The following is a 27,654-nucleotide window of genomic DNA, read 5'->3' as shown; positions in this document are numbered from 1 at the left end:
ACAAAGCCTTAATAATGCAACATGAGCCATAACACCCCTGAGATTAAGAGGACAATACGAGCATCACGCACGACTAACATGCACAGAGGGCTGCGCACTGAATGCAGCAGGTTGCTCAGCATGTAAGCTCCACAAATCAATAGGTTTGGAGCAAGAGTATGTGTGTTATGTTTATGTGCATTATGTAACAAAGACGCTTTGCCAGACAGGTTCAAGTAAAGCTGTAGCTGAACAGAAAATAACAAAAAGAAGTGAGGTTTTTCAAGGTCCAAGAAGGACACAAATAGTGAAGGTGAGAGAGAGACTGCATGCAGAAAAAGAGTGAAGCCATAAAGGCAATTTATAAGTAAACTATCACAGGAAGGAATGCTTTATCAAGCATTTCTACCAAGTGAATTCATGCCATGCAATATCTGTAGGTGGTGACACCGTGATGAAATGTATGACTTAAGGCTTACCGGACTTCTCTTCTACAAGATGACAGCAGATAAGTAAGAAAAGAAACAAACACAAAGAGAGTGAGAAACAACACAACAGCTATTACAATACATAAAACTGCAGTGTCTCTGTGTTTGTTCTTCACTGTTATGTAGTGGAACAAGAGTGCTGATCAGCAGCGCTTACCAGAGACGGAGATAGTGCCAGGCCTCCCACTGAGGCTTTTAGCTCGTCCATAGATGGAGGGACACATTTGCCGCTGTCCGCCACCAGCGGCTTGATCTTGATTTTGAACTTTTTCTTGGTCTCTTCATCATCCTCTGAATCACTGGAGGAGAAAAAGTGCTTTCCTCTGGAAGCCGGTGAACACTTTGTCAAGGACAAAGTAGAATAAGTACAATATATAACACAAAACACGGAGGCTAATTCAATCTTCTGCAGTATTTAAAGCTATGGTCCAGATGTGTCCTTACAAAATAAGTACATTTTCTCTCAAATGCACACACAGTATACGTGCACAGCAATGCTGCAGCAGAAGAGTGAGACTCTGCTGTGTCCCAGTTAACAATATTACACCTGCTGTAACTGACACTCCTGCTCTGTCTCAGCTAAATCCTCCTGCTCAAGGGTAGTCTCCATAGTACCAGCTCTCTATGAATCTAATTCAAACAAATAGCTGCTGACACCTACGGGAGCAAAAAACCTAAAATACCAGTGAACTGTGTGTCAGTGGTTAATGAGAACTGTGGCTCAGTGACAACTAGAAAGCCGGTCCGAATGTAACGTGGCTCTGTCTAGTCGCCCTCCTGCTCCTTTCTTTTTTTTTTTGCTGCTGCAGGGACACACACGTGTGATGTGGCAGGAGAGGGAGGGACTATCGATTTGGCCTATTTAATGCTGAGAAGCACTCATCCAATGAGTCACTCAGCCAAACAGGTCAATAGTTTTGCAGGCGAGAGTCCCAAGACTGCTGTTGCTGCTCCACAAAAAAAAGGATATCATCGCCCTCGTCACCGGGCCGGAGGCTGAAACCCTCCTCATCCACGTCAGGAGAGGCCTGGCAAAGGGAGAGAAGAAAGGTGACATGTCATTTCTAGTTCATCACACACTGTAACAGAGGCACCGCTAAACTCTTAGCATCACTGTGAGCAGCACACTGCATATAAATGTGGATCACATTTCACAGATGTCTTGCCTGCGACGGTCAGCTTCCTGGCTGAAGCTCCTGCTGACTCACAGAATATGCAGCCATCACTCTATTCGCACCGTTTACTCAGTGATTTTAAACCAAGTGTTACATGGCACAGATATGCAAAGCAAACTGAGTACACTTTTATGCCCACAGCTGCAGTGTCTCTGCCCGATCAGAAAGAAAGAGTACACGCAAAGCAAGGAGTAGACAGTGGATACTTACATATCTGTCCCAGTCAATCTCCCCGTAGAAACCATTGGGTGCTCCATTGGCCTTTTTCTATCAAAAAATGGAGACAAGAAAGAATAGCATCATGAATGTGCAAGAGCAAATTCTTTTTTTGCGAAAGCAAATGATGAAAAGAAGAAGAATTATGAATTTTCTTAAAGGAGAGTCTACTAATAGTAACATTGTACACGCCTGGTTAATTGTTTAGATCTGGGAATGTGGTGAAATCACTACAAATAAGTCAAACAGGTTTTAAACAAACTTCCGGGTTAGACAAACTTATTCGGAAGAGTTAATGAAGGCAAACAGACTGACTTTCATGTTCAACGTTGGCCTGCCATACTTGCCGTAGTTTTGTGCACACAAGTTTTCTGTGCAATGAGGGATTATAACGGACATTTCTGATATGCTCACTTTCAGTTTACCCTCTAAATAAAGTGGTTTAGATAATTTGGCTAAACTGTCGCCTTGTTTACAACCTGTATGATTGTTTGCTTGTTTCTTGTGTTGTCTGACAATGTCACAGTGTTCCCATATCTCAGTAAATACTTTGGTGATCTGGTGGCCAGTGATTGGTGGTCAGATGCTGAGAAGAACAGAAGAAACATAAAATGTACGTACACTTCCTTTCTTTCCACCACTTCCAGTTCCTTCTTTGTCAGGTGAACTCCTGTGTTTGAAGTGACAGGGACAAGGAAAAGATTATATCACCAGTATGTCTACACTAGTCTATATACGTATGTGTTAAGTATAATTTTCTTAATTCAATCTGGGTTCTCAAAACTAGGGCTGGATATCGTTTGAAATTTAATGCCAATATAATATCTGAGTTTTGGTACCCATTCTTACTTTGAAAAAAAAAAGTGTTTTTCTACAAAACTCTTTTTTTATTAAACAAAAGAAAGCCAACGTTCTTAATTGTTAAATGCCTGAACAGAAGCAGCTGTACAACAACTTTGTCTAATTAAAAAAAGTCTAAAGTTAAAAATTAAGAACTATCTGATCACAAAACAAGTAAAAAAGAAAAAAAGGTTAAACATTCAACATGCAACAGATGTTGGTTAGTAAGAAAAAAGTATTAAAAATACTATTCAAAGCACACAAACTGATACATTTTTCAGCTGTAGTCAGAGCTGTATAGTAAGCAGGTTTATTGTGTTACAAGTGTGCGTTTGAGCAAACTCACGTTGTTTCTGTATCCTTGTCTTTCTTTCGTAAGCCCAGGGCTTTCCTGGTTCGGTTTTTCAGTCCTAGCACAGAGAGAAAGATAAAGTGAGAGGGAGGACAAGATCATGAAAAATTAATTTGAAGTTATAGAGCCTAATATAAAGTTAACTGTCTTGTCATTAAAATGCACTTAAAAGCAAATAACAGAAGAGTAACAGGCTGATGTGCAGTAACTTCGGGATGAACATGTCCTCGTGAATACACACAAGAAATACAGTAACCATGATAAGTTCATATAAATTAATGTATCGATTCTGGACACAAACATCCTGCTGTCTGGAGCTGCCACATAAAATGAAGCAGTGCAGACGCAATCCCCTTAAGTGTCCCCTCCCTGACTTTATAAAATGGAAACACAAGCAAAGGTTGATCAATGTGTTCACTTCATTAGTGAGATTCAGGGGGAGAGAGGGGGAGAGATCCACTACAGCAGCCTGTCAGCCAAACTGGACGCCAAGACCCCTGCAGCACTGACAGTTGGCACCACTCAGTGCTGGGATAAGGACGACTGGGAAAACCAACAAAAAGACACAATTCAAAGTGTTCAAAGCCTAAAGGTTTCAACAAAACTGAGCACTGATAGGTGGAATTTTAATGTAATACTTTATTTCTGGATGGTGGTGTCACTGACAGTTTGTAAGACTAATAAACAAACAATGTGCAATGAATAAAAACTAAAAACACGTCACCCATGAAAACTACTGAAATCAGTTGATTAACGTATTAATGGACTCACAGAAAATAAATGTTTATTTTGATAATTATTTTTTCAGTAATTTTTAAAGTAAAAATCCCAAAACTGGTTACAGCTGGTATCATCAGGGGTTTTGGACTGATTATCAGACAGAATATGCAGTATGAAGACAATTTGGGGCTCCAGAAATTTTGGATGGATTAGACTAAGTGATAAATCATTTTTTTGAAAAAAAATAGAAAATATTTTAATTAATAATGAAAATAACTGGTACTTTCAGCCCTGGCCATGAAAACTTAACATTTGCTAAATCACACAATAGACTTTATGAGTGTGATGATTTCAAGTTTATTTACAACAGCCGTACTAGCAGTTCTGTGAGACTGTACTAAGGCTCGGTGATGATTTGAGATAAATGCTAACATTAGCATGCTTACAATGGCAATGCTAACATATTGATGTTTAGCAGGTATAATGTGTACTATGTTAACTATCTTAGTTTGGTGTGTTAGCATGCTAACCTTTGCTAATTAGCACTAAACATACCTGAGTCTGATGGGAATGCCATAAACCAAAGTATTTAAAGTCCCCTTCAACTCAAAAATGTGTTTTGCTTGTTGTTACTTCACTTGGATGAGGTATGTTCATGTAAGTGTAAGATGTGTTTGTATGAGCCTGATTTGTGACATCACACCTAGTTTGGAAGACAATCATGAGTCCAGTATGCAACTTACACAAGTGTCATTGTTCAATGAGGTGAAGGAGTCGATATCTTATGTTGAAAAACCATATCAGACAAAAATTATTGATCAGAAGTATTTTCATATGTCTTAAAACATGTCTGCAGTGTAAAATTTTGACTTGATGATGTCACTAGATGAAAAGTCAGAGTATCACTGAAGTTGTTCCAGTTCATCCTGAGGGGAACATGAATGTCTGAACCAAATCTCACAGAAATCCATCCAACAGTTGCTGAGACATTTCAGTGTGGACCAAAATGTTGGGGTGGAACAACCAACCAATCAACTGACTGACTTTGCCATCCACAGAGTCATGCCACTAGCCTCTAAAAACAGAACGTGACTGATGAACAGAAAATGATTTTGATTACTGAAAATAGGTACATGATCATAGATTTCTCTGTGTGTGTGAGTTTGTGAAAGTTGACCAGACAGCAAACTCTCACAAGTTGTTAGAGTTGAATGGATACTCAGTTTTGGTTTGTCTTGCTCCACACATGCACTAAATGCAACGCAGACAAGGACAAGTCAAGGCTCAAACAGGTGAGTTGTTGTTAGTGAGGCCTAATGAGTGAATTAACATTGACAATTCTCTTAGGTCAAAGGTGTGGCAGCATTTTGATTTTACTCAATGTGTATAATGTATGTGATAATAACTGATAAAAGACATTATTTCCCAGGTTTGTAAAACACAAATGCTTTACTCCATCTAAAGTAAAACTAGCAAAATGGCAGATGTCATGAAAATTAGAAAGAAAACAGCCCCACAGACAACTGACATGTTTGCATAACCATGTTTTAGAGGACGAGTGAGCACAGTGGGTTCTTACATCCTCAGAAAAGCAACAAGGACACATGTGATGGACAGTTGGGTGGATGAACATTTTGTACTACTCAGAGGCAGCTCAGTTTGTGTTCTTCTTTGTTTGCCGTCTCTTTTTGTTCCTCGGGGCATGTTTTAAACTGGGACATATGCCCTAAACAGACATCTAGCATTGTTGATAGCTCACTTATTTCCTGACAGACTTCTTTTCAATATAGACTCCTGTACTGATGTTGTGGTGTTTTGATAATCTGTTGACAGGAGGAGAAAATTGAAAAAGCTTACTTGAAAATCTAATTCTCCTCAACATCAAAATAAATACTGAGACATTTGACGTGGTGAATCACCACACTGGACGGGTGCTCAGTACCATTCACTTGGGAAAAAGCTCTCCTGGGTACTGAAGGGCATGTCAGGGCCTGTGATGTATTAGTAGCCAGCTGGGTTGCTCAATAGCAAAGATTATTCCTGCATCGTGGTTCTTCATCAGTGACAACAGCTCTGTACAGTGAGCCTTCTGTCCACCCTTAACCTGCATTCATCTTGTGTGATAAGGAGCAAACGTAAAGAATCAATCCTGACATTGATACGTAACAACCTGCTGAACTATGAAACACACTGAAGCAGCACAAGCAGTCCAGTTGGGTATTTTTTGGTCACGATCAAATTGTGCATCAGAGCAGGACTGTTGTTTTTGTAACCCATTTACAAAGTTTGCCTGAGGAGAGCCCTAAGACGCTCATTAAACATAGAGATCTTTGTAATTAATGATATTAGCTGTGAATATAATTGAGTTTGGTTAATTTACAGAAACTCGTGAACGTTTCCTCTAAATCTTAAACCATGACTTCTAGCCATTTTTCAAAGCATAGCATAACCTAACTTTAGCATCATTAATCCACTGGGTCCATATGGTGTTGAGTGCACATTCTCATTATTTTAGAAAAATGCAAAGCTGTTGGTGTTAGAGTTGTTTTAATTGACTCCTGTGTACATTTTGAGAGTATTACCTTAATTTCTACGTAGCCATTTAGTCTCAATCCATGTCACTGTGGTAGGAAAATCATCTTGAGACTCTAAACTTGACTAAGGTAGAAAATAAGTGAACATTTTCTTTAGCATTTTTTTCACTTTTTGATCAATGTTCAAATATTTTGAATCTTAGACATTCGAGACCTGAGATCTAGTCATCAAACATCATCTTTCTAAATCAAAATGACCTCATTGAGTTACATCCACACCTGACCTGGACCTACCTGTGATTGAATATATGTTTCAAATAGTATAAATCCAAATAGCGACATCGTTATTATGACATCCAATTTTTTTACTTTGACAAAAAACGAAAAGCTGTCAGGGCTTTCCAGAGGAAATCTAGCAAGTAATGTAAGAGTTGTAGAGTTTTTTCAGTACAAAACTATCCACTCCTGAAGGCCACCACACGGGAGTGAAAGCTCCAAAAGAAATCTAGGAAATGGACCTTGAGCTGAGAATGTTTTTGTCAAAATACTTTTTTTTACAATTTCTAAACCTTCTTACTGTTAGTCTTGCAGGTTTGGTCCTCTTGACTTCCCACAATTATCTGACTGAACCTGCAAGAAAAGCTTTCAAACTCTCTCTTCTCTCTCTGTATTGGATGAATGTGTCCCACAATTTTTGCAAAATTCCTACAACAGACAATCGGTCAGTTGTCTGTGTTGGTTGTCAACTGTCAGTTGTGCATAGGTGTGAAAATTCTACTCTCCTCATTTTTCACACAGCCTACTTAACAACATCATACCTCTTTAGCCAGTGATGGAGAGGTTAGCTTGCATTTGGATTTGCGAGATCACGAGATCACACAATCACGCGATCGCGCAAAAATCCATCTTGTCAGGCTTCACGTTATGCGCTTGTGTCCGAACCACCGGTGCTTCGGACCAATCAGCGTCCTATGAGGATTCTTGCGTAATTTTGTGATCTTGCGAATCCAGCTGCCTCGCAAGGTAAGACGGTGATAGACAGATGGTTCATCCAATCATCTGCCAAATATTTTTTGAAAGTGCCTGTCCTTTTCCAAACAGTTCCCAAGGATAACTTCTCAGATGGTTCTGTGTAACAAACCATCTGACGCGTTAAGGTTAATGGGGAGGCGGTTTGAAAGAAAAAAAGATTAGAGCAGTACAACCAAGGTCAGTACTGAGTAGTCTCTGCAGTCCCTACACTTCAACTCCCTGTTTAACTTCATCTTCTGACTTTTGTACTATATTTTTTTATTTTATAGTACTTGACTATGGTAGCTTCTCAAAAGCATCTGCTAACTAAACTTCTTTGACAGTTGGTAAACAAACAAATAGCACATTATCACCACCTACTGATCTCTCTGATAACTGATAACTCTGGCTTGTACAGTAATTTCACCCTTTTCTGTGATGTCCAGCTTCTTGGATAATGCATTGTACACCATGCATTGTAAAACCTTTTTAAATGTTGCCTGCTTTTGATAACCTTTCTCAAGCAAGTTTCAAGTTTCTGCAAGTTGCTTTTCATACAGTGTCGACATGAACTGCAACCAGAGGCTGCCTGGAAGGAAGGAAATCAGACTAACATCTTATGCACTGCTCTGGAAAATGGTCAGTATCAGTGTGAAGTATAACGTATGTGATTTGTAGTTGAAACATACAAAACCACCACCGTGGTTTGATGTCATTTAAAAAAAAAATTAACATGCTCATTTCATTCTGAGAAAGATTTCACAGATTATAATCTCTGTTCCCTGTATCCTATTTTTGTCATCATAGAGCTAGACATACATGCTGCATCAACAAGAAGCTTGTTATTGCAGCACAAGCACTGTAGCCACATTTGAGTCTAAATAACATGTTCTGAATGTGACTGACTACACCTGACAGCCTATTCGGTGTAATTAGCAATGCACGTGTGGCTAACAAAGGCTATGATAAACATGTGACATCTGTGTGGAGTGTGGATTTCCTCGAGCTCATGAACTAAGTACAATATCATGGCAGGCTGACTGCAGACCTTTTGCTAATAATAGCCACCTTCCATTACCACATTGGCATTAATGGATGGTAAAGGCCCAGCATCTGTCATGCTGGGTTAGATCTACTACCATAGCTTAATGTATTTTATTTACCTCATTCCAACACTGTGAACCCTTGCTTCAATTTATTTAACAGAGGCATCAGCTGCTGTATGGTTTAAGGATAACTTGTCCTATTGACATGATATAATATGATGCACTGGTAACAACAGCAGCAGAGGTACGAGAGAGTGCAGCTTCCTCCTCTAATACACATTTATAGGACACAGACCAGTATAAAAACCTGAGGACAGAAGTATAATCTGCACATGCACACACGCACACACATGCAAACAGGCACATGTGTAAACACACAACACACGACAGGACGTCAGCAAGTGAAGAATTACACCAGTTCTTCCATTACAAATCCACACCTCACACGCCTTTGCTTTCATCTCACACATCTTCCTATAAATCTGTCATACACAACGTCTCATACACACACACACACACACACACACACACACAACCGACACATCATCACGCTGGTCATGGATATAGCTCAGTTGTCCCAGAAGTCCTCACGGCACGACAGAGCACATCACTGGATTCACCAGCTCTAACGGCCCAGCAGGACACAAGAGGGCAAGAGGAGGACGAAGGGGGAAAAAACAGGGGAAATAAGGGAGGAGAAGGAGAGCACAGATGGTTTACCTTGCATCATGATTCCAGATTTTCATCCTATGTTGCCCCTGGTGTGCAGGCGGACAGAAACGGAAAAAAAAAAATCCTGCCGGTCAAAGGATGCCTGGGCAGGGCATAGCTAATTCTGCACAGCTCCCCAGCAAAGCACGATGTTGATTCCCTCCACCCAAGGGCCCAACTCCCAGACACCCGCACAGGGAGGTGGGGTCGGGGGAGAGCTGAGAGGCAGCGGCAGTGGAGGACACAGGCAAGGGGGAGAGAGAGAGACCCGAGAAATGCAGAGCAAATCGGGGGAAGGGGGTCCTCTCTGTGCGCGTTAGGCCCCAGACGCCCAAGCGGCACCGACACACGCCATCTCTGAGAGGGGGGATGCTGAGGAAAGGCAGAGGAGGAAAAAAAAACAGAGCGGTACAGAGAGAGAGAGGCAGAGTGAGGCAGAGAAAGACTGGGAGAGAGAGGGGAGGAGGGAGGGAGTGGGAGGCTCGCTGATGTCACATCTGCACTAAACCAATCCCTGCAACCATGGTCACATGGCTGCTGTCCCCTGATGCCTTAGCACCTCTCGGCTTGCCCTACAGCCAACTGCATACATATTATACAAGGTCTCACATAATATAATGCACTATTTGGCAAAACATTTTCTTACATTTAAATAGAGTGCACCTAAATTTTCACTTTCTAAAAAAAATGAGTTGTAAAATCCTCAAATTTGTATTTGTTAGTAGAGATTTATGTACAACCACAGAAATGTCACTTTTTAAAAATACTTATTTTCTAGGGTACTCTAAACATAACGCTGTTGAGCTAAAGTGTGCGACACACACATCACACACCTACAGACATACGAACAAACATAGGAGGAAAATAAGAGGTCAGGCATAGTTACCGTGTTTTAAGTCCTTGGTTGAATAGATTGAAAAACATCTAATAGACTGAGAAGGAGAATGCCATCATTTTCAGGCATCTACTGAACCATATGATTTTGTCCTTGAATGGGCGACGGATAAAAGCGCTGATAAAAAGGCCTTGGGACTGAAGTCACTGCTATATATGGTAGAGCAAGACCACGCAGTGCTTTGTATACAAACATTAGGATTTTAAATGCAATTCTACAACTAAAAAGGGGACCAGTGGAGTAAGGAAAAAAATGGGGGTAAAACGGTTCCTTTTGTTGATCTTGTTAAAGTCTACAAGTCAAAAGAGACAAACACTTCCTGGTTTGGAGCTCAACAAAGTTGCATTTTCACAACTGAATCTATTTGTTTATCAAATTTAAATGCTTTTCTTTGAGTAGATAGTTTGACATATAATAACAGGACATTGTGCTCAAGTTTCAAGTGATAAAAGAGGTTGATTTTAGTTCAAAGGAAATAACTTTTGATTGTTTTATTCAGCTGGAGAAGGTTCTAAGCAATATTTGATGTCCTAAAGGCAGTTACTGAAATCTGATGAACTATTTGCGTTATTGGACTCAAAAAAAGTCCTGAAAACCTACCATCTCAGGCAGCTTCTTATTATGGTTTTCTACATGAACAAAACATTTTCTATCAAAGGTAGAAATCATTTTAGTTATTTCACATGAGAGACATCTGTATTTGTCTTTTTGTCTGTGATCTTCTAAGGAGTTTGAATTGGGCGGGACTCAGCTGGAAAAAGGTGATGTCATGCACCTCCATGGGCGAATCACGGTTTAGCAACATTTAAACTGTCAATCAAATGTGGTGAAACGACACCGACATAGATTAGACATAGTCAGGGTTTTTGAGTATTAACTTCATCTTATTTAGGGACATTAAAGAGAAATACTTGAGATTTGAACTATGCTTTAAAGAGAGATTAAATTGACTGTAAACAAAGTAATAATGGAAAGAGATGGTGTGTTTTTGGGGCACATAGATGGAGGGGAGGGTTGGACTGACAGTCGAGCTCTAGGGTAGCCTGCAGGAAATGGAAGCTGAGGATGAGCACGAATTCCCAGTGGAATTGTGAAGGTTTGTATTGGATGAATATGAGGAAATTCAATCCAAAACTGAACCGGAGAGACACTCGTGTTTTAGCCCTTAATGAATCAGAAAAATGTGGTCTGCACTGTCAAAGGCTGCAGTTAGACCTCAGAGCAGGAGGAGGCCAAGACGAGATCATTTGTCCAGATTTAGGAGGATGGATTTACTTCTGTGGAAAAACTATGAAGACAGATTTATTTCAAGAGGCAGTTGGACAAAAACTACTTTCTCTAGCATGCTGGAAATAAAAGAAGATATATATATTGACTGCACGCAGCTGCAAGTTACAAGATTGTTTCTATTGTTAAAAATGTGTCACACTGGAGGACAACTGTGTGTCTACCACCGCAGAATACACACTGTCAGCTATAATCATAACACAGGCTCAATGGGAGGAGGGAGAAAGGCAGGGCCTCCAACTCTCACATTTGAGCCCGGAAGGTAGAGAGAAAAGGACGACTAGTCCCACTACTATTGTGCGAGTGTTACACTTCAGCAGCAAAACTGAGATGCTTTAGTGAAAGATGTGGCGCTTTAATGGTCGTTTATTGGAGCAGAGTGACTCATCCTCACTGATAGGGAGAGAACAGATGGGGAGAGGCAGTTAGAGGATGGTGTGTGCTTGTGTGTGTGTGTGTGTGTGTGTGTGTGTGTGTGTGTGTGTGTGTGTGTATGGTCTGTCATATGCTACTTTTGGGGACAAATTTCAGACTTAGGACCAGTTAATTGAGGACAGCTTGTCCAATTGGTTACAAAAGCCATGCCCCCGATTGGGAAAAGGCAGATTTTTGGGTCAGTGGTTAGGGTTAGGGTTAGGGTCAGGCAAGTAGTGGTGATGGTTAGGGTTATGGTAAGTCTCCAGGAAATGATTATTAGTCTGTTATGTCCCCAAAAGTGATCATGGTCAGATATGTGTGTGTGTGTGTGTGTGTGTTTGGGGATAGAGTTTCTGCTGTGGAGGTCATTAAGGAGCATACAAAACAAAAAAGATACACAGATTCAAATATGGCCATAAGTCGTCCACATGGTGTGTTTTCTCTTCTCCTCTGCTGTTTCTACACTCCCATGTGAGGGACTGTTGTATATCAGTAAGTGGGTGAAACATAAGAGAGTGTAATCGGATGCAGACACACAAACCCTGTGGACAACTTTATACTCTTTGTTTAATGTACACTAAATATCAGTTTCAGATTAAATATATACCAAACCCTAAAAACAGGAATATTTAGTAAACTGGATACAGAACCCAGCATCTTTATCTGGTGTTTTTTGATTTCTTTCTTTGGTTTACTACTTGCACCACGGAGGTGTATTTGTAGTTGTTGTTGCTACCTTGAGCGTCCTGGAGTAACTGTTAATGAGCTTACCTAACTCAGTGCAAGAGACCACGAGCTGCTAACGTGTGCTTTTCTTAACCGGATCCTTACATAAGATGCCATCCAGGAGTCAGAGGTCACGGCAGCTGGGATTAGCAAAGGAGAACTGGACAGAGTAAAACACAAGGAGAGAGAGAGAGATGTGAGCTGAGGGATACTTAGAAATTACTGTTACTACTGGGCACTGTACATCAGGTACACAGGGAGAAATGAAAACTGTGAAAACATAACAAATACCTCTGAGTGAAATAAAACAGTAAGTGAAGCAAAATTAGTCTGAGCACTAATTTGTTGTTTGTGTATCTACAGGAACTAAATTATATAGATTCTCTTTGGCATATAAATCAAGTTGTATTATATTAAAGACTAAATCCAATATGATAAAACCTATGGTATGACATGATGCACTGTAAATCTTCAGCTGTGTAGCTCAATACCGCCACCTACTGAATGAAGTTACTAAAGGTTTACATGAGGTTTTTTTAGCAAAGTTATCCTGACGTAATCATTGTCTTCATTATCATTATCGCTATCATATTAAGGAGGAAACTCAATGCCATAGCCAGAATTCAAACTTTGCACTGTGCACTGATTATTTTAACTTAATCGTGAGCAGGATGCAGGTCATAGGCTAAATGTGTTCATTATTTTTGACTATAAATATTTAAATGTTAGCAGAATTCCTCATTGTGTCTCAGAGCATGACAACATTTTTGCAACCTGCAGAAAATCAACAAAGCCTCACAAAGTTTTTTACAGCACAGGATGATACTGGAGTCAAAGTGTTAAGGTATTACAGTTAACCACAAATGCATGCACACTAAATCTTACTTCAACATTACACAAGAGTTCACATTCATAGATAATCTCTGCCTGTTTAGTATCATCGTGGCAGAGACTGTTTGTGTCCTTGTTGTCCATGTGAGATCATTGTTGTCCATCCTCTGGGTGACAAGGCAACATGACTCCTCTGTGGTCGGCAGGGTGACAGCATCACTGTAGGTCATGTTAGTGCTGTCAGCCATGGTGAGCTGGTATAACCTTGCCACCGCCGTCTCCGGCCCCGAGCTTCTCCACCGGAGGACCAGTGAGCCTTGATGCACGATAGTGAACTACTCAACTACAACTACAACTCTTTTAATCTACTTGCATCTCAATGTTAACGTTTAAAGACCCTTTATTGAACCTCTCTGTAAAATAATGTGTATGTGAAGGTACTTCACTGTTTGAGTTATCAGTTACTTCCATGACAACGTACATTTATAGTATCAATATCATCATGTTAGCTATGTTATTCTTCTATGTGACTCAACCCAGTTTATCCGGTGCAATATTTTCACTTTACTCTGTGGTGTTATGTAGGTGAACCAGCAAAAAGTAAGTCAGCATCGTTTAGCTCTAACGTTAATACTCTTATACTCTGGCTGACCTACTTAAACCCAGCAGCAAGGTCAACCATGACAAATATACTAATACATTACTCTGTATTATTGTGTGTGATAAGTTAACAGGTTCCATTTAGAAATGAAAGCCATAAATGTAGCTCTGGTGAAATTTGATTTGTTGAGTATGACGCATCTGTCTGAATTACCAGAGCTACACTGGTGACTCTGAGAAGAGGCTGGTTAAGATGCTGACTTTCAAGATGGTACAGCATGTTATTGAGATCTTGCAGAAAAGTAAAAGAAATGCCCTTCCCTGTGGGAAATCCTGCCACTAAGTCATGTGTATTCATGTTTAACGTTTTGCAAATAAAGGGAAGAGTATGAGGTTTCTGTAAGGTTTCAGGATGTCAGTATTTACTGCAGCAGCTGCTTTGTGAATTACATCATGAAGGTTAAAAGGCCATGTTGAAAAGATAAATGCAAGCTGAAAATTAATCAATTCTAAAGTGAAACCCATTTGAATGACATTTCATTGAGTGGTAAAAGGCTTTCTTTCAATTGTATCATTCAATATAAAGACATTTAATTAACTGTGAATTGATTTTCAATGACCAAGAATCTGAAAATAAGATAACACTAAATATGAAAGAAAAGTTTAATATTTTCTGACCAAGTGTGTCTGATTATCATTTTCATTAATATAAATTGACCTCTAATATCAGTGGTTGCTTTCTTTTTGCTGGACAATTTTACAAAAGACATTTGCTTCTTTGACCTTCTCCAAGTAATTTCGGGTGGCCAAAGGGGAAACCCTTTTTCACCAAGTGCTGATGGAGATTAATTTTAATATGAGACATAAACACTGATTGCACAAAAGCTGTCTTAATACTGCTCTGCCTCTGAAGTTATTGAGGAACTGTTATACATATAGGATATATGGATATATATTTTCAAAATATAAGGTTAACATAATGTTTTACTGTTGGTATGCTAAAACTTGTACTTCTCCCTGTTTGTACTACTTTGGGCAATGTGCTTTGGCAATACTGTACTTCAATATGGTTATGCCAATAAAGCCTCAATGAATTGAATTGAATTGGATATTATTACACTAATATCTTGTACGCCGTGACAGACTTTGTGGATTAAATATTGAGTGGAATACAAGTCAGTATTATTGGACATTGTGGTTTGCAGAGTCGCGAAACACCTTCCGCTGCTCAGATCCAGGTCTGCTTGTGAATATCAACAAAATGGTCTTTCCCTTATTACTATCTAACTGCTTTACTGGCCCTGAAGAGACTAGACATCAAGTGAAATAGATGTATATGAAATTTTAGGGTAATTTGAGATCCAAATATTCAGTAACTACTGCTAAACAAATGTGCAGAAATTAAGAAAGTGAGGGAAAAAAGAAAGCAGACAAACAGCTCCTTCGTTGTCTTTATAAAAGAAAATCATTTTGCTCAACAAAATCTGTCTGTGCTGAAATATTTTCCCACCCCGAGGACCTGTTTTATGGAGCAGATAACAAAGAGACATTAAGTGTTTGAGGAATCTGTACGCGGCAGTGTCATGACTGTCTCTTAAAGTCACAGACTCGTGGATGTCAGCTGAACCAGCAACACAAAGAACTACTGAAACACCAAAAAACCCCTGTGACTTATATAAAAATAACCGAGTGATATAATTGATATGCTGCAACAAGCTTAAGCTTGCAGTCGAGTAAAGATGTTGACATTTTGGCAGAGCAGAATGTCACATATGTATAGATAATGGAGTAACAAATATGACAGTAAGAATATGACATGTTTTCTTGCATTCTGCCACTAGATGGCACAGCAACACTAACAAAACACACTGACTGCACAGGGTAACAGTATCCTCCGACAGCTCAGAGAAGGCTCCTGATGGTCATAAAGCACTTGCATCTGTTCTACATTTTCTTACCACTGAAGAAAATTTGGCAGAGTGTCATGTGATAATGAAACTTACAGTCAGACTGATGCATTCTGTCTGTGTGTGCAACTGTGATCTGGTCGGTGGTGGTGTGTGATGGACACCATCAAACATCGCAACAAGCTAAACATGCCGCTGAAAGGTGTGTCGGCCTCGCAGACGGCGATGGTATTGTGGATCAGGAGGTGGCAGTGTTATACACCGCTGAATTAACCAATTGTCTCTGGGCAGAAAAGGCTGAACACAGAGAAATGTGGTGAGGGAAAAGAAGGAGCAAAGAGGATGATGTAATCCTTTAAAGGGACATTGACAAAAAAATAAAATAGGGCTACAATAGAGAGAAGGCTGTAGTAGTGCTGAGATGATCACAACACATACAAATGCATATGTAGGGGTGCAACCAGTGCACATCACAGTTCCCCACAGCCCCAGGTGACATCTTCATATTGCATGTTTTGTTTGACCAACAGTTCAAAACACAAAAATATTCAATCTGCAATGGCGTGAAATGGAGAAAAGCAGCAAATCCTCACATTTAAAAGGCTAAATATAGAAAATATTCTGATTTTTTGCTTGATAAATGACTTAAAATTATTACTCAATTAGTCAGTGGCTAATCATTTCAGCTCTATAATATTGTGTACATGTGCTCATGTATGTATCTGTAATATCAGGAAAATGTAGCTGCAAGCAGGAAATGACAAGGATTTAAGCTATTGATAAACATCTTAATATAATGAAAAATAAAGATGGTCATGGAATTATCATCCAATCAGACATCCAGTCTCAAATTCAGTTACTGCTGGACATTGCTGGATATTTAGTTGGAGGTGGGGGGTGGGGATTAACTTTACAAGCTTACAAAGTATTTCTCATTCAAATTCTGGTATTTCTAGGGATCAATGCCACCAAATCTGCCAACTGTGGAAGGTCTGTGAGGGTTGAAAAAAATTTGCATGAATATTTTCGTTAAAGCAACATTATTGGCATATAAAAGCAATATTTAATGAGGGACTTCACCAGTCAGCTGGTGGTGAGTCTTGAAAGTAACAATAAAATAAAAGAGTAAAGTTTGTCCATGAGTAAAGATTATATTTTAGACAATTTCATTCAATTCTATGGTGCAGTTTACTTCAAAACATATTTGACTTTTAAGCAGAACCTGTGGACAAATTTGAATAAACAGTAGTTACACAGGTAGGGTTGTTTAGTATGTGTCACAGCTTATATAAACTGGTTGTCAAACAAGAGAACCTTAGGCAAAACAGTAAGTATTATAATAGATTATGCAAATCACTAAAAAAGAATCAAGTAGATTAGGGGTGCAGTACAGTAGTTTAAACGGGTGAAATATTATTAATATATTAATATTATTTTAATTGTAGAATCTTGTGTAGGCAGTTAAGAAAATATACTATGAGGTCTGTGTTTAATACATGTAAGATAAGTGTTCAAAATTCAAGTCTCTACGATTTCATCAACCTGATCAAATACATGCAGCGAAACATTTTGCACTGTATAAAAGCTGAGGCCCAGGATCTGCCTTGTTTGCATATGACCTCAGCTCCAACGCCTTAGGCTAAACAGAAACACCATCCATTATGAGGAGTGGTTAACCAGCTCTCTCCCAAATTACAGTGACTCTGGGTTCCCATTTTACTGATTTAGCGGTTGTGTGGTTCCCCATCTCATGTTACTGTCTGTTATAGTGAGACGTACTCACGCAGGCTATCCTCCCCTTGTAAAAAGTCCGCTAGGCGTTTGTTGGCCATTTAACAGGCACCAAGCAGGCACCAAGTGAAACACAATTAAACATCTGTCACAGGGCTTTAAGAGATTATTTGCTTACTCTACAAAAAGACACATTTACTTTTTTAAAATCATTGTGCAGCTTGATCATACAGCTGCACTAACTGGTAATGTTACATTGTGGCTTCACAAATGCTGCCCCGGGCTTCTCGGTTGAGACTTAACCACATCCTCCGACAAATGCGAGAGGAACATTTTACCACCCTGACCAAGAGTCCGTTGCACAAGGTTTTCGATCGAGACAGAACATTTCCTGAGCGTGTACGACTGCAGTGACCGAATCACCGTCCATTCCCTGTTTAAAGCTGGCGACAGGTCATTGGTCTTGCTGCGGTATGACTTTGATTGGCAGCTGCGGAGAGGTATCCAGATAACACCCTGGTTAAAGAGTTGACCCCGCTTTTAACCTGCTGGCACAACTCCTGTCTTCACCCTGCCCCCTCCCGCCCCCCTCCGCCAAAATCCGGGCCAATCCTGACAACATTTTACCCAGCGCTTTGTGCTCCACTCCTCCACACCAGCTTCCTCAGAGGCATCTGCCCTTTTTTAATACCGATCTTTGACCTCACAGATACACTAAAGATAAGTTAACCTCTACTACCGTGTCCTGAACACGGTCTCTTGTAACATGGGTTTGTTAGCGAGCGTGCAGTATCTGAGCCTGAGAGAAAACAGGGTATGTGTTTTAAAAGACTTTTTCAATTACACGAGGAGTCAAAAGTTGGAGTTTAGGAGAGAGTCTTGTGAAAGAAACAAGCTTTGTCTGAAGTGTGAATGGCTGCAATACTATTTCCTTCTCTCTCCCACCCTACTGCCAGCACCAGTCAAGGGATTTTCCTTCCCACCATCTCCGGCTGGAACACTATTTCCGGATTGTGTCGTTCATTTATTTAGTTCGCAGAGCACTCTGGAATGAGAGGCCATGGAAAACTGAGTGTGGCAATGTGGCTAGAGCGGTAGGGAGGGAAAGGAAGAGAAAGGGGAAGAGGTGTATGTGTGTGTGCGTGTGTGTGTGTGTGTGTTGGAGTGTGTGTTGGAGTGTGTGTTGGAGTGTGTGTGAGAGATGGAGAAAGTGCAAGACAGAGCTGGAGAGAGCTGGATCGTCAGAGACAAGCCCAAGCAACGGCCTTTACCAAAATAGCACAAGCAAGAATCTTTGCGGGCAACATAAATTTGAGCATGATGAGTGTAATCAAACTGAGAGGGGTTAGACATGCGACATAAACTATCTTCATGACCATGTGATGTTGAGGATTCCTTTGTCACAACTGTGTGCTCGCCTCCCTGCCTGCCTGCCAGTCTGTTTGTTTATCTAGCTGTCTCCGCGTCTCCCAGAACATCCTATTACACTACTATGTTGCTGCAGTTAAAACCCAGAAACAGGCTGTCACTGACCTGTTTACCTTTTGACATTTGCAGTGTTGATAACAGCTAACCCTCTCTGACAGGCATAATTGTCAAAGAGAGGTGGTCACACAAGCTTAAGAGGCCTTTGACCTTAATGCAGCATGCCTTATCCTCGTTAGATGACCAAACAGGATTGAATCCATTTACTAAGCTCATTTTTGTCTTGACTGCAGGGGCTTTACAGGAAGAGTGGGGCAACAAGGTGCATTTGAGATGTCTAATATAATTCTTTTTTTTTTTTATTCAGCTTTTAACTAACTTTACCAATTATACTAGCAATGTAATTAATCAAGCTAATAATCACATTAATTAATGGATATTTTAAAATCAACATAGGCCCCTACTTGTCTTATACAGTGGTTGCTGGCATGAATACATAGTTATAGTAATGATTGACTACTCATTTTTGCTAATTAAAAAGGGGCATAACAAAAATGTTGACCTGATGATAGTGCTAGATAAAACATCGGGGCATCACCAAAGTTATAACAAATTATCCTGAGCAAGGCATGAGTGGCTTTACCAAATTTCATGGCAATCCATCCATAGTTGTTGAGATATTTCACTTAAAACCAAGAATGTTAACTCGTGGTAGCACTAGAGGAAAAGTCAGGGGATCACCAAAGTCTGTAGGATTCATCTTTTGGGGACCATGAATGTCTGGATAAAATTTCATGGCAATCCGTCCAATAGCTGTTGAGCTATTTCAAGTCTGGAGCAAAGCGCTGCACCCAATGACCGACCGACATTGCCATCCCTTGAGTCATGCCGCTAGCACGGCTAAAAAATAACCCTGATGATGTCAATGTATTGAGTTGCATTACAGAAATGTACAGATCCAGCATTTTTGGAGCTAGACCAATACTTGAGACTAAAAGTCAGGATATCTCAGCCTCTTTTTCAACCCATTCTTTTTTTAATCTGTCTCTTGTGACACCCCCTAACCTATAGTAAATTGCTGGAGCATCCCTCTAATAACTATAACCAAAATCTCAATAAATCCTTCACTCCAAAAAGGGGAAAAAATCAAATGTCGTGTTCACAACACTGAGTCGACATACTGTAGACACACACACAGATGTCACAACAGTATTGTGGTGTCACACATATGTACCACGTACCATTGTGGCGAGACATAAAAACACAAAGTAGGCTTTAGAAGTGTGAGAAAATCTGACTTTCTTACCCAACTTCCTCTAATTACTTTCTACATTAAACCGTGCCAGATGCCAATAAAAACAAGATCCCTCTTTTTTAATTTTATGTTTTCTTTTATGTCATTCTTTACCATTACATTCAATTGTTAAACTATATATCATCATATATATTCTTTTATCTTCTATGTTAATGATTTGTCTGAGACAGCATTCATTTTATGACATTGTAGAACTTTTACGACCTGCTTTGACAATACTGAATTTAACTGTGATCATGCCAATACAGCATATTTGACTATTATTCAGCAGGAAAAAGGAGAAAATTCTTCTACCCTGAAGTAACTAAAAAAACCATTACCAATAAGTCACAAGGATCAGATGAGGTAAACAGCCTGGAGCATCATTTTCTCAGGTCACCATGACAATTTCAGCCTGCACAGTCAGCAGTTTTACAGTATAGTCGCATTCTTGCACAAAATCTCTTGAACCGAGATTGATGGTGCAGTGGAAAGGATACAGAGTGCAGGTATGAAGTGAAAAGATGATAGTAATTTATGTTGAATGTTATGATAACAAATGTAATCAGTATTTTGGAACACACAGTGTTGGTACAAGCTGTATTAATAATGTAATTTAGTTGTGTGTATGTGTGTAAGGGGAGTTTATGTCCCATAAATCATCTAGTGTATTCAGATTGTTGCATAGAGGATTTGCAATTTCGGAGGACAGAGCAGAGTGACTTTTGATAATTTCAGCTGCATTTATTCTGTTCTTTCATGTTAGAGAATGTTTTGTTCTTGTGAAACTTTTTTTTTCTAAACTGAGTGAACTATTTTGGCTAGACCAGAGAAGGAAAAAAAGGGTAGCATACTGGAATCTGATAACGTTTGATTTATGTGAATTTGGCATGGTATACAGAGAAAAAAAGTTATAACGACTCCTTTAGTTTGCAGCTGATACCTGATCTTGTCAGAAGTAGTCTGATACTATTACCACAGAAAATCAGGGCACAAAGTGTAGTGAGACAGATGATGATGTTCTTAATCGTCTAGGACATACATCCCAACTTATGACCTTATAGTGCAAAGGTAAATCCCAATGCATGATGCAGAAAATGAGTTTCCGCGCTCTCCTCGCGGCTCAAGGTCTCATTTACACAGGTCACCGATGTTGCTATTGTTTGTGCTGGAGTTGTGTAATCCTAGATTCTTTTGTCCTATCCTCTTATTGTTATGGCTCCTCACGGAGTGCTTAACACATGCTGAAATAACTTCCTTAAGACCTATGTAAGCAAATACCACTTAAAGTATTTGTTTGCCTGTACATGAGAGCTTGCGTGTGTGTGGGCAGGGGGCTACTTGCGTGCAGGACAGGGGTGGTTTGTTTTGTCAGCAAAATGTCAATCTGTCTTTGGAAGGTTATCCCATATGATCTCCCTAAATACACAGGGCTTGGTTGTCCATCTGGTTGGCAGTTGAGAGCTCACACCCCCCCATTAACACCCACCACCACTCGCCCAGGTCTGGAGGTCTTGCCTTTCTACCTCCCACTGAGAGGATATGAAAAGGCCGACAAAGCTTTCCATTCTCTTCTTTTACTGTCAGATTTTTGGATCAGTGTAATCCTCAAATGGCTGCAACACGTGTACAGCGGTTTGGTTGCTCCCTAACAACTAACTTGACAACTAAACAATGCAATGATTCTTACTGAAAAGGGACACTCAGAAGAACTTTGCATGTCCAGAAAAGATCCGGACTCTCCTACGTGCACACACACACACAATGCAAAAGCCAGGCAACCTCCCAACATCCCCTAAAAAGTCCAAAAAGTCAGATCCGTCCCCAGTCCAAACGGCCTTGGGCTCCCCTAAGCTATTCAGCGTGTGCAAATGAAAGATGTGTCTTGGAACAGTGCAAGCCTCTAGGCAGAGCAGAACTAGCCTCGTGCACAGATATACACAGCAGCCCTCTGGACAAGTTTGGCACCTACACCAGCAACTGTGGGCCAAAACTCATGTTGCGTGCTAACTCGCTCCCTCCCCCATCCCCTCATGCTATCCCGCTCTGCAATTATATGCTACGCTCCCACCCAAACATGCAAGAATAGGCCTTCTCAGTCAACAGACAAACCGAGTCATTCTGTCCTCAAACCATGACATCATGACCATTTGACTTCAGCGAGAAATTCAAGCTTAATTTAACTTTGTCCGGAAAAAAAGTGGTGTGTGTTACACTGGAAGAGCGCAGCAGCAGTGTGAACAGTAACTTTATGCAATTCTGGGAAGACACAGCTAATTTATTCTCAAAAATATCAAACTTATGAGGAATATGTGACTCATGACAATCTCACTCATCATGTATTTACTGTAAGAATTGGTTTTGTGCATGTTCAGAATAGAGCTGGACAACAATGAGAAAGTAAAATATCTTCTTTTTGTGACTTTATATCTTGACACAAATGATTATATTTTAGGCATCATTATTGATGTTTTAACACAAACAAATATAAAGTTATTAGTAATGAGGATTTCAGATAAAGGCATGTGCCCAGAGTAATCAAATTTATAGTTCATATAATCATATAATTTCACTCTAATGCAGATCCTCACCGGAAAACACAAAAATCCCAGATGATATCTTGACTTATGTCACAATGTGGATATCATACCAACATATCTACCAGCTTTAGTTCAGAATGATGTCAATGGCCTCTTGTTTCTGGAAGTTTCATGGTGTTTTGATGCCTGAGAAGCATCTATCAAACTGCTGACAGCTATTGTGTGAAGCACACCTCATTTTCCAAATCTGCCTCGCAACAGAGTCCTCTCCTCTGTCCTTGCAGCTCAGGGAGGGGTTCTTAATAGTGTGTGAGCACTTGCGTATGCGTGCATGTGCATGTATATATGATAGAACCGAACCAATGACAGGCACCTCAGCCCAGCCCAGCCCTTGCAACAAAGAGGCTGGTGGGTTTCACTGCAGCCCCTCTCGCTCTCCCACACGCTCATAAATAACCATACAGAGTCTCTGCCCTGGCCAGGGGGAGAAAAAGAAGAGAAAAGAGCCATTTAGGCAGCTCCTCTCCTCTCATGCCTTCCAACTGACCTTTTCTAAGGGTCAGTCAGTCCAACCACAACTCCGTACCCAACTCCCCCCACCACCACCATCCCTCGTTCTCTACTTGCTGACACTAACCTGAATCGTCCAAACACTAGTGCTGTGGAGAGAAGCCACTTAGCAGGCTTGGGTCATTGTAAAGGATCATTTAAAACCTGGAAGGCATAAAGCCTCACAAGCTCTCAGTCCCAGAGCATGTGAGATGGCAGCAGGGGTCAGAGGTGAAGGTCACAATATGGGAGGAGGGGAATAAATCCTGTAGCATGGACGACAATAGCTGCAATCCCCACTGACAATGATGCCATTGTAGGCCATGGGTTGCTTAGTGTGTCCTGGAGCTGTGCCTAATAGAGTTATAGTGCTGATGTGATGGCTGTGTAACCGAGGAGAGTAGTGTCCTTTTATATAAAGGGGGCAACTGCCAAGGAGCTTGAAAGAGGTCCCGGCTTCTCAATTTTGCTTTGCATGAAAGCCTGGGATTGTTTGTGTGTGTTTGAGAGAGAGAGTGAGGTTACTAGCTTAACTTCAGTGAGCTTCCAGCCATGAATCCTTTGCTCACTGATACACATGACTCCTCTCTAAAGACTCATAGACTACGTTTACGTGCACAAAATATTCTAGTTTTTGCCCTTATTCCGAAAAAGAAAATATTCCTACTAAGCTGTTTACATGGCTAATGAAAATGAATATTCAGCTAATATTCCCCTTTACATGCAGCCGTGCATATTCTGTTTATCATGTCAAAATATGCAAAATTGGAACGGCTGGAGCCGCTTGTGCCATTTTGCTTCTTTGTGTCAAAATAGGATATTTTGTCCGGTGGTGGACTTGTTTGACTGTGAGAAAGCAGCCTCCCTCTTTCATTCATTCAACCACCTTCTTGAAAAGGTTGGCATTGCAATTTTTGTGCATATCAAAAAACCTATTGTTATTCAAGTCTTTCAAAATGTTTAAAAGTAGTGCATCTCTTCCTCAGCCTTGCAAACTGTTGACTAGTCGGTAACACACAGAGCTGACCATAAACAGGAAAGAGGTGTCTCAAACTGCAGTAAAAACCCCGACCGAGACACATATTCCGAATACACTGTATACACGTCCAAAGAATGCTCCTAAAACCTGAATAATATCAGCATATTCCACATGTCTTAATCGGAAAATGCTACATTCGGAATAAGGCCTAATTCGGAATATGCTTTTTACATGATCCATATCAAATTCGGAATATTGTCATATTTGGAATAATAGTCGAATATTAGTGTGCATGTAAACGTAGTCATAGTTCACAAGATGTATCACAGAAGTTCTGCTGATTTCAGTGTACAGGTGGGCTGACTGTAACATGACTTTTCTATTTGTCACACTGTTCTAGAAATAATACAATCTTTGTTTTTTAGAAAACTCAGCAATTACATAAGACAAGTCATGACATAATCAGACGCCGGGTCAATTGAAAGAGTTATCTGAATAATAAATTAATTGTTTATGTCATTTATCAAGCAGAAATACAGCTTATTTTCTGTTTTATGTCATTGTAAATGGAATACCATTGGGTTATGGACTGTTGGTTGGACAAAACAACCAATATAAAGATGCCACCTTGGGCTCTGGGAAATTGTGATCATTTTTTATTATTTTTGACATTTAAACTAAACAAAGTCATAAAACATAATCAACAGATTAATCAATAATGAAAATAATTGGTAGGTGCAACCCTTGTTGTGGCCTATTTCAATCTATACTTAATGATATAAAGACTGAAAAACTGTCAGTATCTCATGAATCTATGCTGCTAGTGCTCTTTATAGTCAGGTCTTTATTTGGAATTCCACTTAAGCAGAGAGGTGGGGAAGGCCTCTGGAGAAACAGAGGCCGCTGATACCACAGGATCATCATCCTCTGCATAACTCATACACTCAGCTGGTAAACGTTATGTGGTGGCATGCCACGAGTACCTCAGTTGTCACCTCTGTTAGTGAGATTAGGCTCTGGCAGGATGGAGTGACAAATGATGAGTGGTGGGTATGACCACCGGGTGTTAGATGGATGCAGAGGACAGAGACAGCTAGACTTGACAGACAGAGAGTCAGACATACTGACACATGAGCGTTTGGAAAAACGGTATGTCAGTTTTGCTGATGTCTATAGTAACAATAGCCTCCAATTTGACATTCTCTCCACCAAACATTGGTTTTCTGGTTTTTTTTTCCACTTTTTGGCTTCTCTTTGACCTCCTTAAAAGAACAAGCTATGTTTCCCAGGGCCCAGCTATTTGAAGCTCATAGTTTTGGTCATCCAAAGTTTTCTGTTCCAACTCAAGCCGTTCAGACACTGTCCCCACTCACATTTCCACAATGGCAGGGTCCTGGGGGCCAGACCATAGCCGCCCTACACTCTGCCCACAGTTGAGTTGCCTCTGGCAGGACTACTGCATGCTTTGTGTGCTGGTTCTGGCCGCCGATCAGGGAAACCCCACAGTCTCTCCATGGTGAATGTCGAACACCCTGCCAAGACCATTATGCATCCCTTCAATGGCCGTGAATAGCAGCACACTACAGTACAGAAGATTTGAGAGATGTGCAATTCACCCAGGGCTACAATGCGAGACCATGACACAGATACTGAAATTGGTCAACTGAACTAATCCCTGACATGGATTCTCTGTGTTGTGTCTTTGAGTCTTTTTCTGATGGACAACAAACAAAACAAATCCAGATAAAACATGTCCTACATCGACTGCACAGGAAATATGAAAACAGTTGATGAGGGATGTTCCTTGACACAGTTAGTGAACTAAGTCTAAACAAACATTACTCTAAAAAGCCAGGAGATTATCACAGAGTCAAATATTGGTGGCAGCAGGAAGCCTATCATGTGTGCATTTAACACTCTTAAATATGGGGATTAATGCTCTTTTCATAATTTCACCACGGAGTTAACACAGTACACTGCACCACACTGACCTAATAACCTAAGACACTAAATTAATCCTGTTTGTCATCCTTCTGAGCTCTTATTTATTTGTATTTCTCTTCCTGGCACTGCTTTCCTGACCTTGCAATGTTCACAGAAAAATGGCCGAACTATTTTATTTTTGACACCTTCTCTCCTTACTATTGGCTGCTTATAGTGGTCATTCTGTAGTCATTCTAAGTTGCTTGTCAGATCAATGTCAGAATGCAAATCTAATCAAATTAGTTTAACTGTTATCTACTTTTAGCACAGAGAAACATCTGTCGATTAATATAAAACTCATGCAGAGTTTCCCAGCACTCCCACAGTCCAGTGGCATATTGCGGTGGTGGATATCAAGATGAGTCACATCAGCTAGCAGGCAGCTGGCAGGCTTGCAGTATCAGCCTATCCCGTTAATCTTACGATTAGCCTTCACTGATCCCATCAGGACTGCCTAGATCTGGGGTGCAGAGCCTAAAGGTTTATCCTGCAAGACGGCTCTCCCTCACCCTGGCCACAACACGCACAAATGTGGCACGCAAACACATAGCGCACCCGAAACATTTGGGATTTTTCTAATACTGATAGTAGGAGCAATATATCCCTGACACACATGCTCATCATGCCTATTCCTGACTGTCCTCCACTGACTGATCTAGGGCCCTGATGCCATTGTGTTTCTTTTAAACTTAAGTTTTATTGTTTTTCATTTAGTAATTACAGCGCAAGCATAAGTTGTGCCATTGACAACTTTTGCTACAACTTCATACAAAGGTTTTAGTGGTGTCTTTGTGATTGGTTCTGTAAGTAGTCCATTTGTCCCATTTCTCAATAAACTCAATTGTTGAATTCTCAGAACATGTGTGAGTCTTTCCAGCGATGCTGTTGTGTTTCAAGACGGTGGTGGTAGAGAAATGTGTCACAGAGGTCAGACCCAGAAGTTAAGGGGGCAAATTCTGTGCTCTGCTGACACCGGGGGAGGGTGGCAGGGGGAGGTTGGGTAGCAGCCAAGTGACATGCTGTGACAGGCTTCAAGGCTTCTTTAAGTAGGAACGCATGCATAGCACACGAGCAAACACTTATGCGTTGCATTTGCACCCACACACGTGAAACCATTCACTCCACTTGTGGACACACCCACAATTACATACCTGTCAAATGGTGGATCTGATGCCTAAAAGAAACCTGCCTACATTCCATTCCATTCCATACGAATACCATTCAGCAAGTTAGTCAGTATTTCACAAGATGCAAATGATGCACAGATCCTCTCCCCATAATGTTAATCAACCGTGCATGTGTTTGTCTGAACTACCCGGGAATCCATGTGTGTCTGCAAGGCATGGTTGTGCACTCTTGCCATAATATGCTCCATCGTGGCAGTTAGTTTAGGACGTTTCATGGGTACTGAGTGGACA

The 27,654-nt window shown here is 40.5% G+C and overlaps 1 protein-coding gene across 5 annotated transcripts in view; it reads right to left on the bottom strand.

The window, feature by feature from the left end:
* sgip1b (SH3GL interacting endocytic adaptor 1b) overlaps nucleotides 1–27,654 on the bottom strand; it is a 45,114-nt gene that overhangs the window by 8,413 nt on the left and 9,047 nt on the right. For 3 of the 5 annotated variants that reach the window (XM_042428465.1, XM_042428464.1, XM_042428463.1), the window contains 6 exons: nucleotides 3,045–3,108; nucleotides 2,480–2,528; nucleotides 1,853–1,909; nucleotides 1,438–1,495; nucleotides 625–800; nucleotides 459–470 (listed from right to left, as the gene is read on the bottom strand). In XM_042428465.1, coding sequence (XP_042284399.1) covers nucleotides 459–470; nucleotides 625–800; nucleotides 1,438–1,495; nucleotides 1,853–1,909; nucleotides 2,480–2,528; nucleotides 3,045–3,108 — 416 coding nt within the window. Of the gene's footprint in view, nucleotides 1–458; nucleotides 471–624; nucleotides 801–1,437; nucleotides 1,496–1,852; nucleotides 1,910–2,479; nucleotides 2,529–3,044; nucleotides 3,109–27,654 lie in introns of those variants that run through there. The other 2 variants (XM_042428466.1, XM_042428467.1) reach the window with 2 other exon arrangements.

Source organism: Thunnus maccoyii, chromosome 12 (genome assembly GCF_910596095.1).
Source record: "Thunnus maccoyii chromosome 12, fThuMac1.1, whole genome shotgun sequence".
NCBI classification, from domain to species: domain Eukaryota; kingdom Metazoa; phylum Chordata; class Actinopteri; order Scombriformes; family Scombridae; genus Thunnus; species Thunnus maccoyii.
The sequence above is the reverse complement of the archived record's forward strand: the minus strand, read 5'-3'. Positions and strand labels throughout refer to the sequence as shown.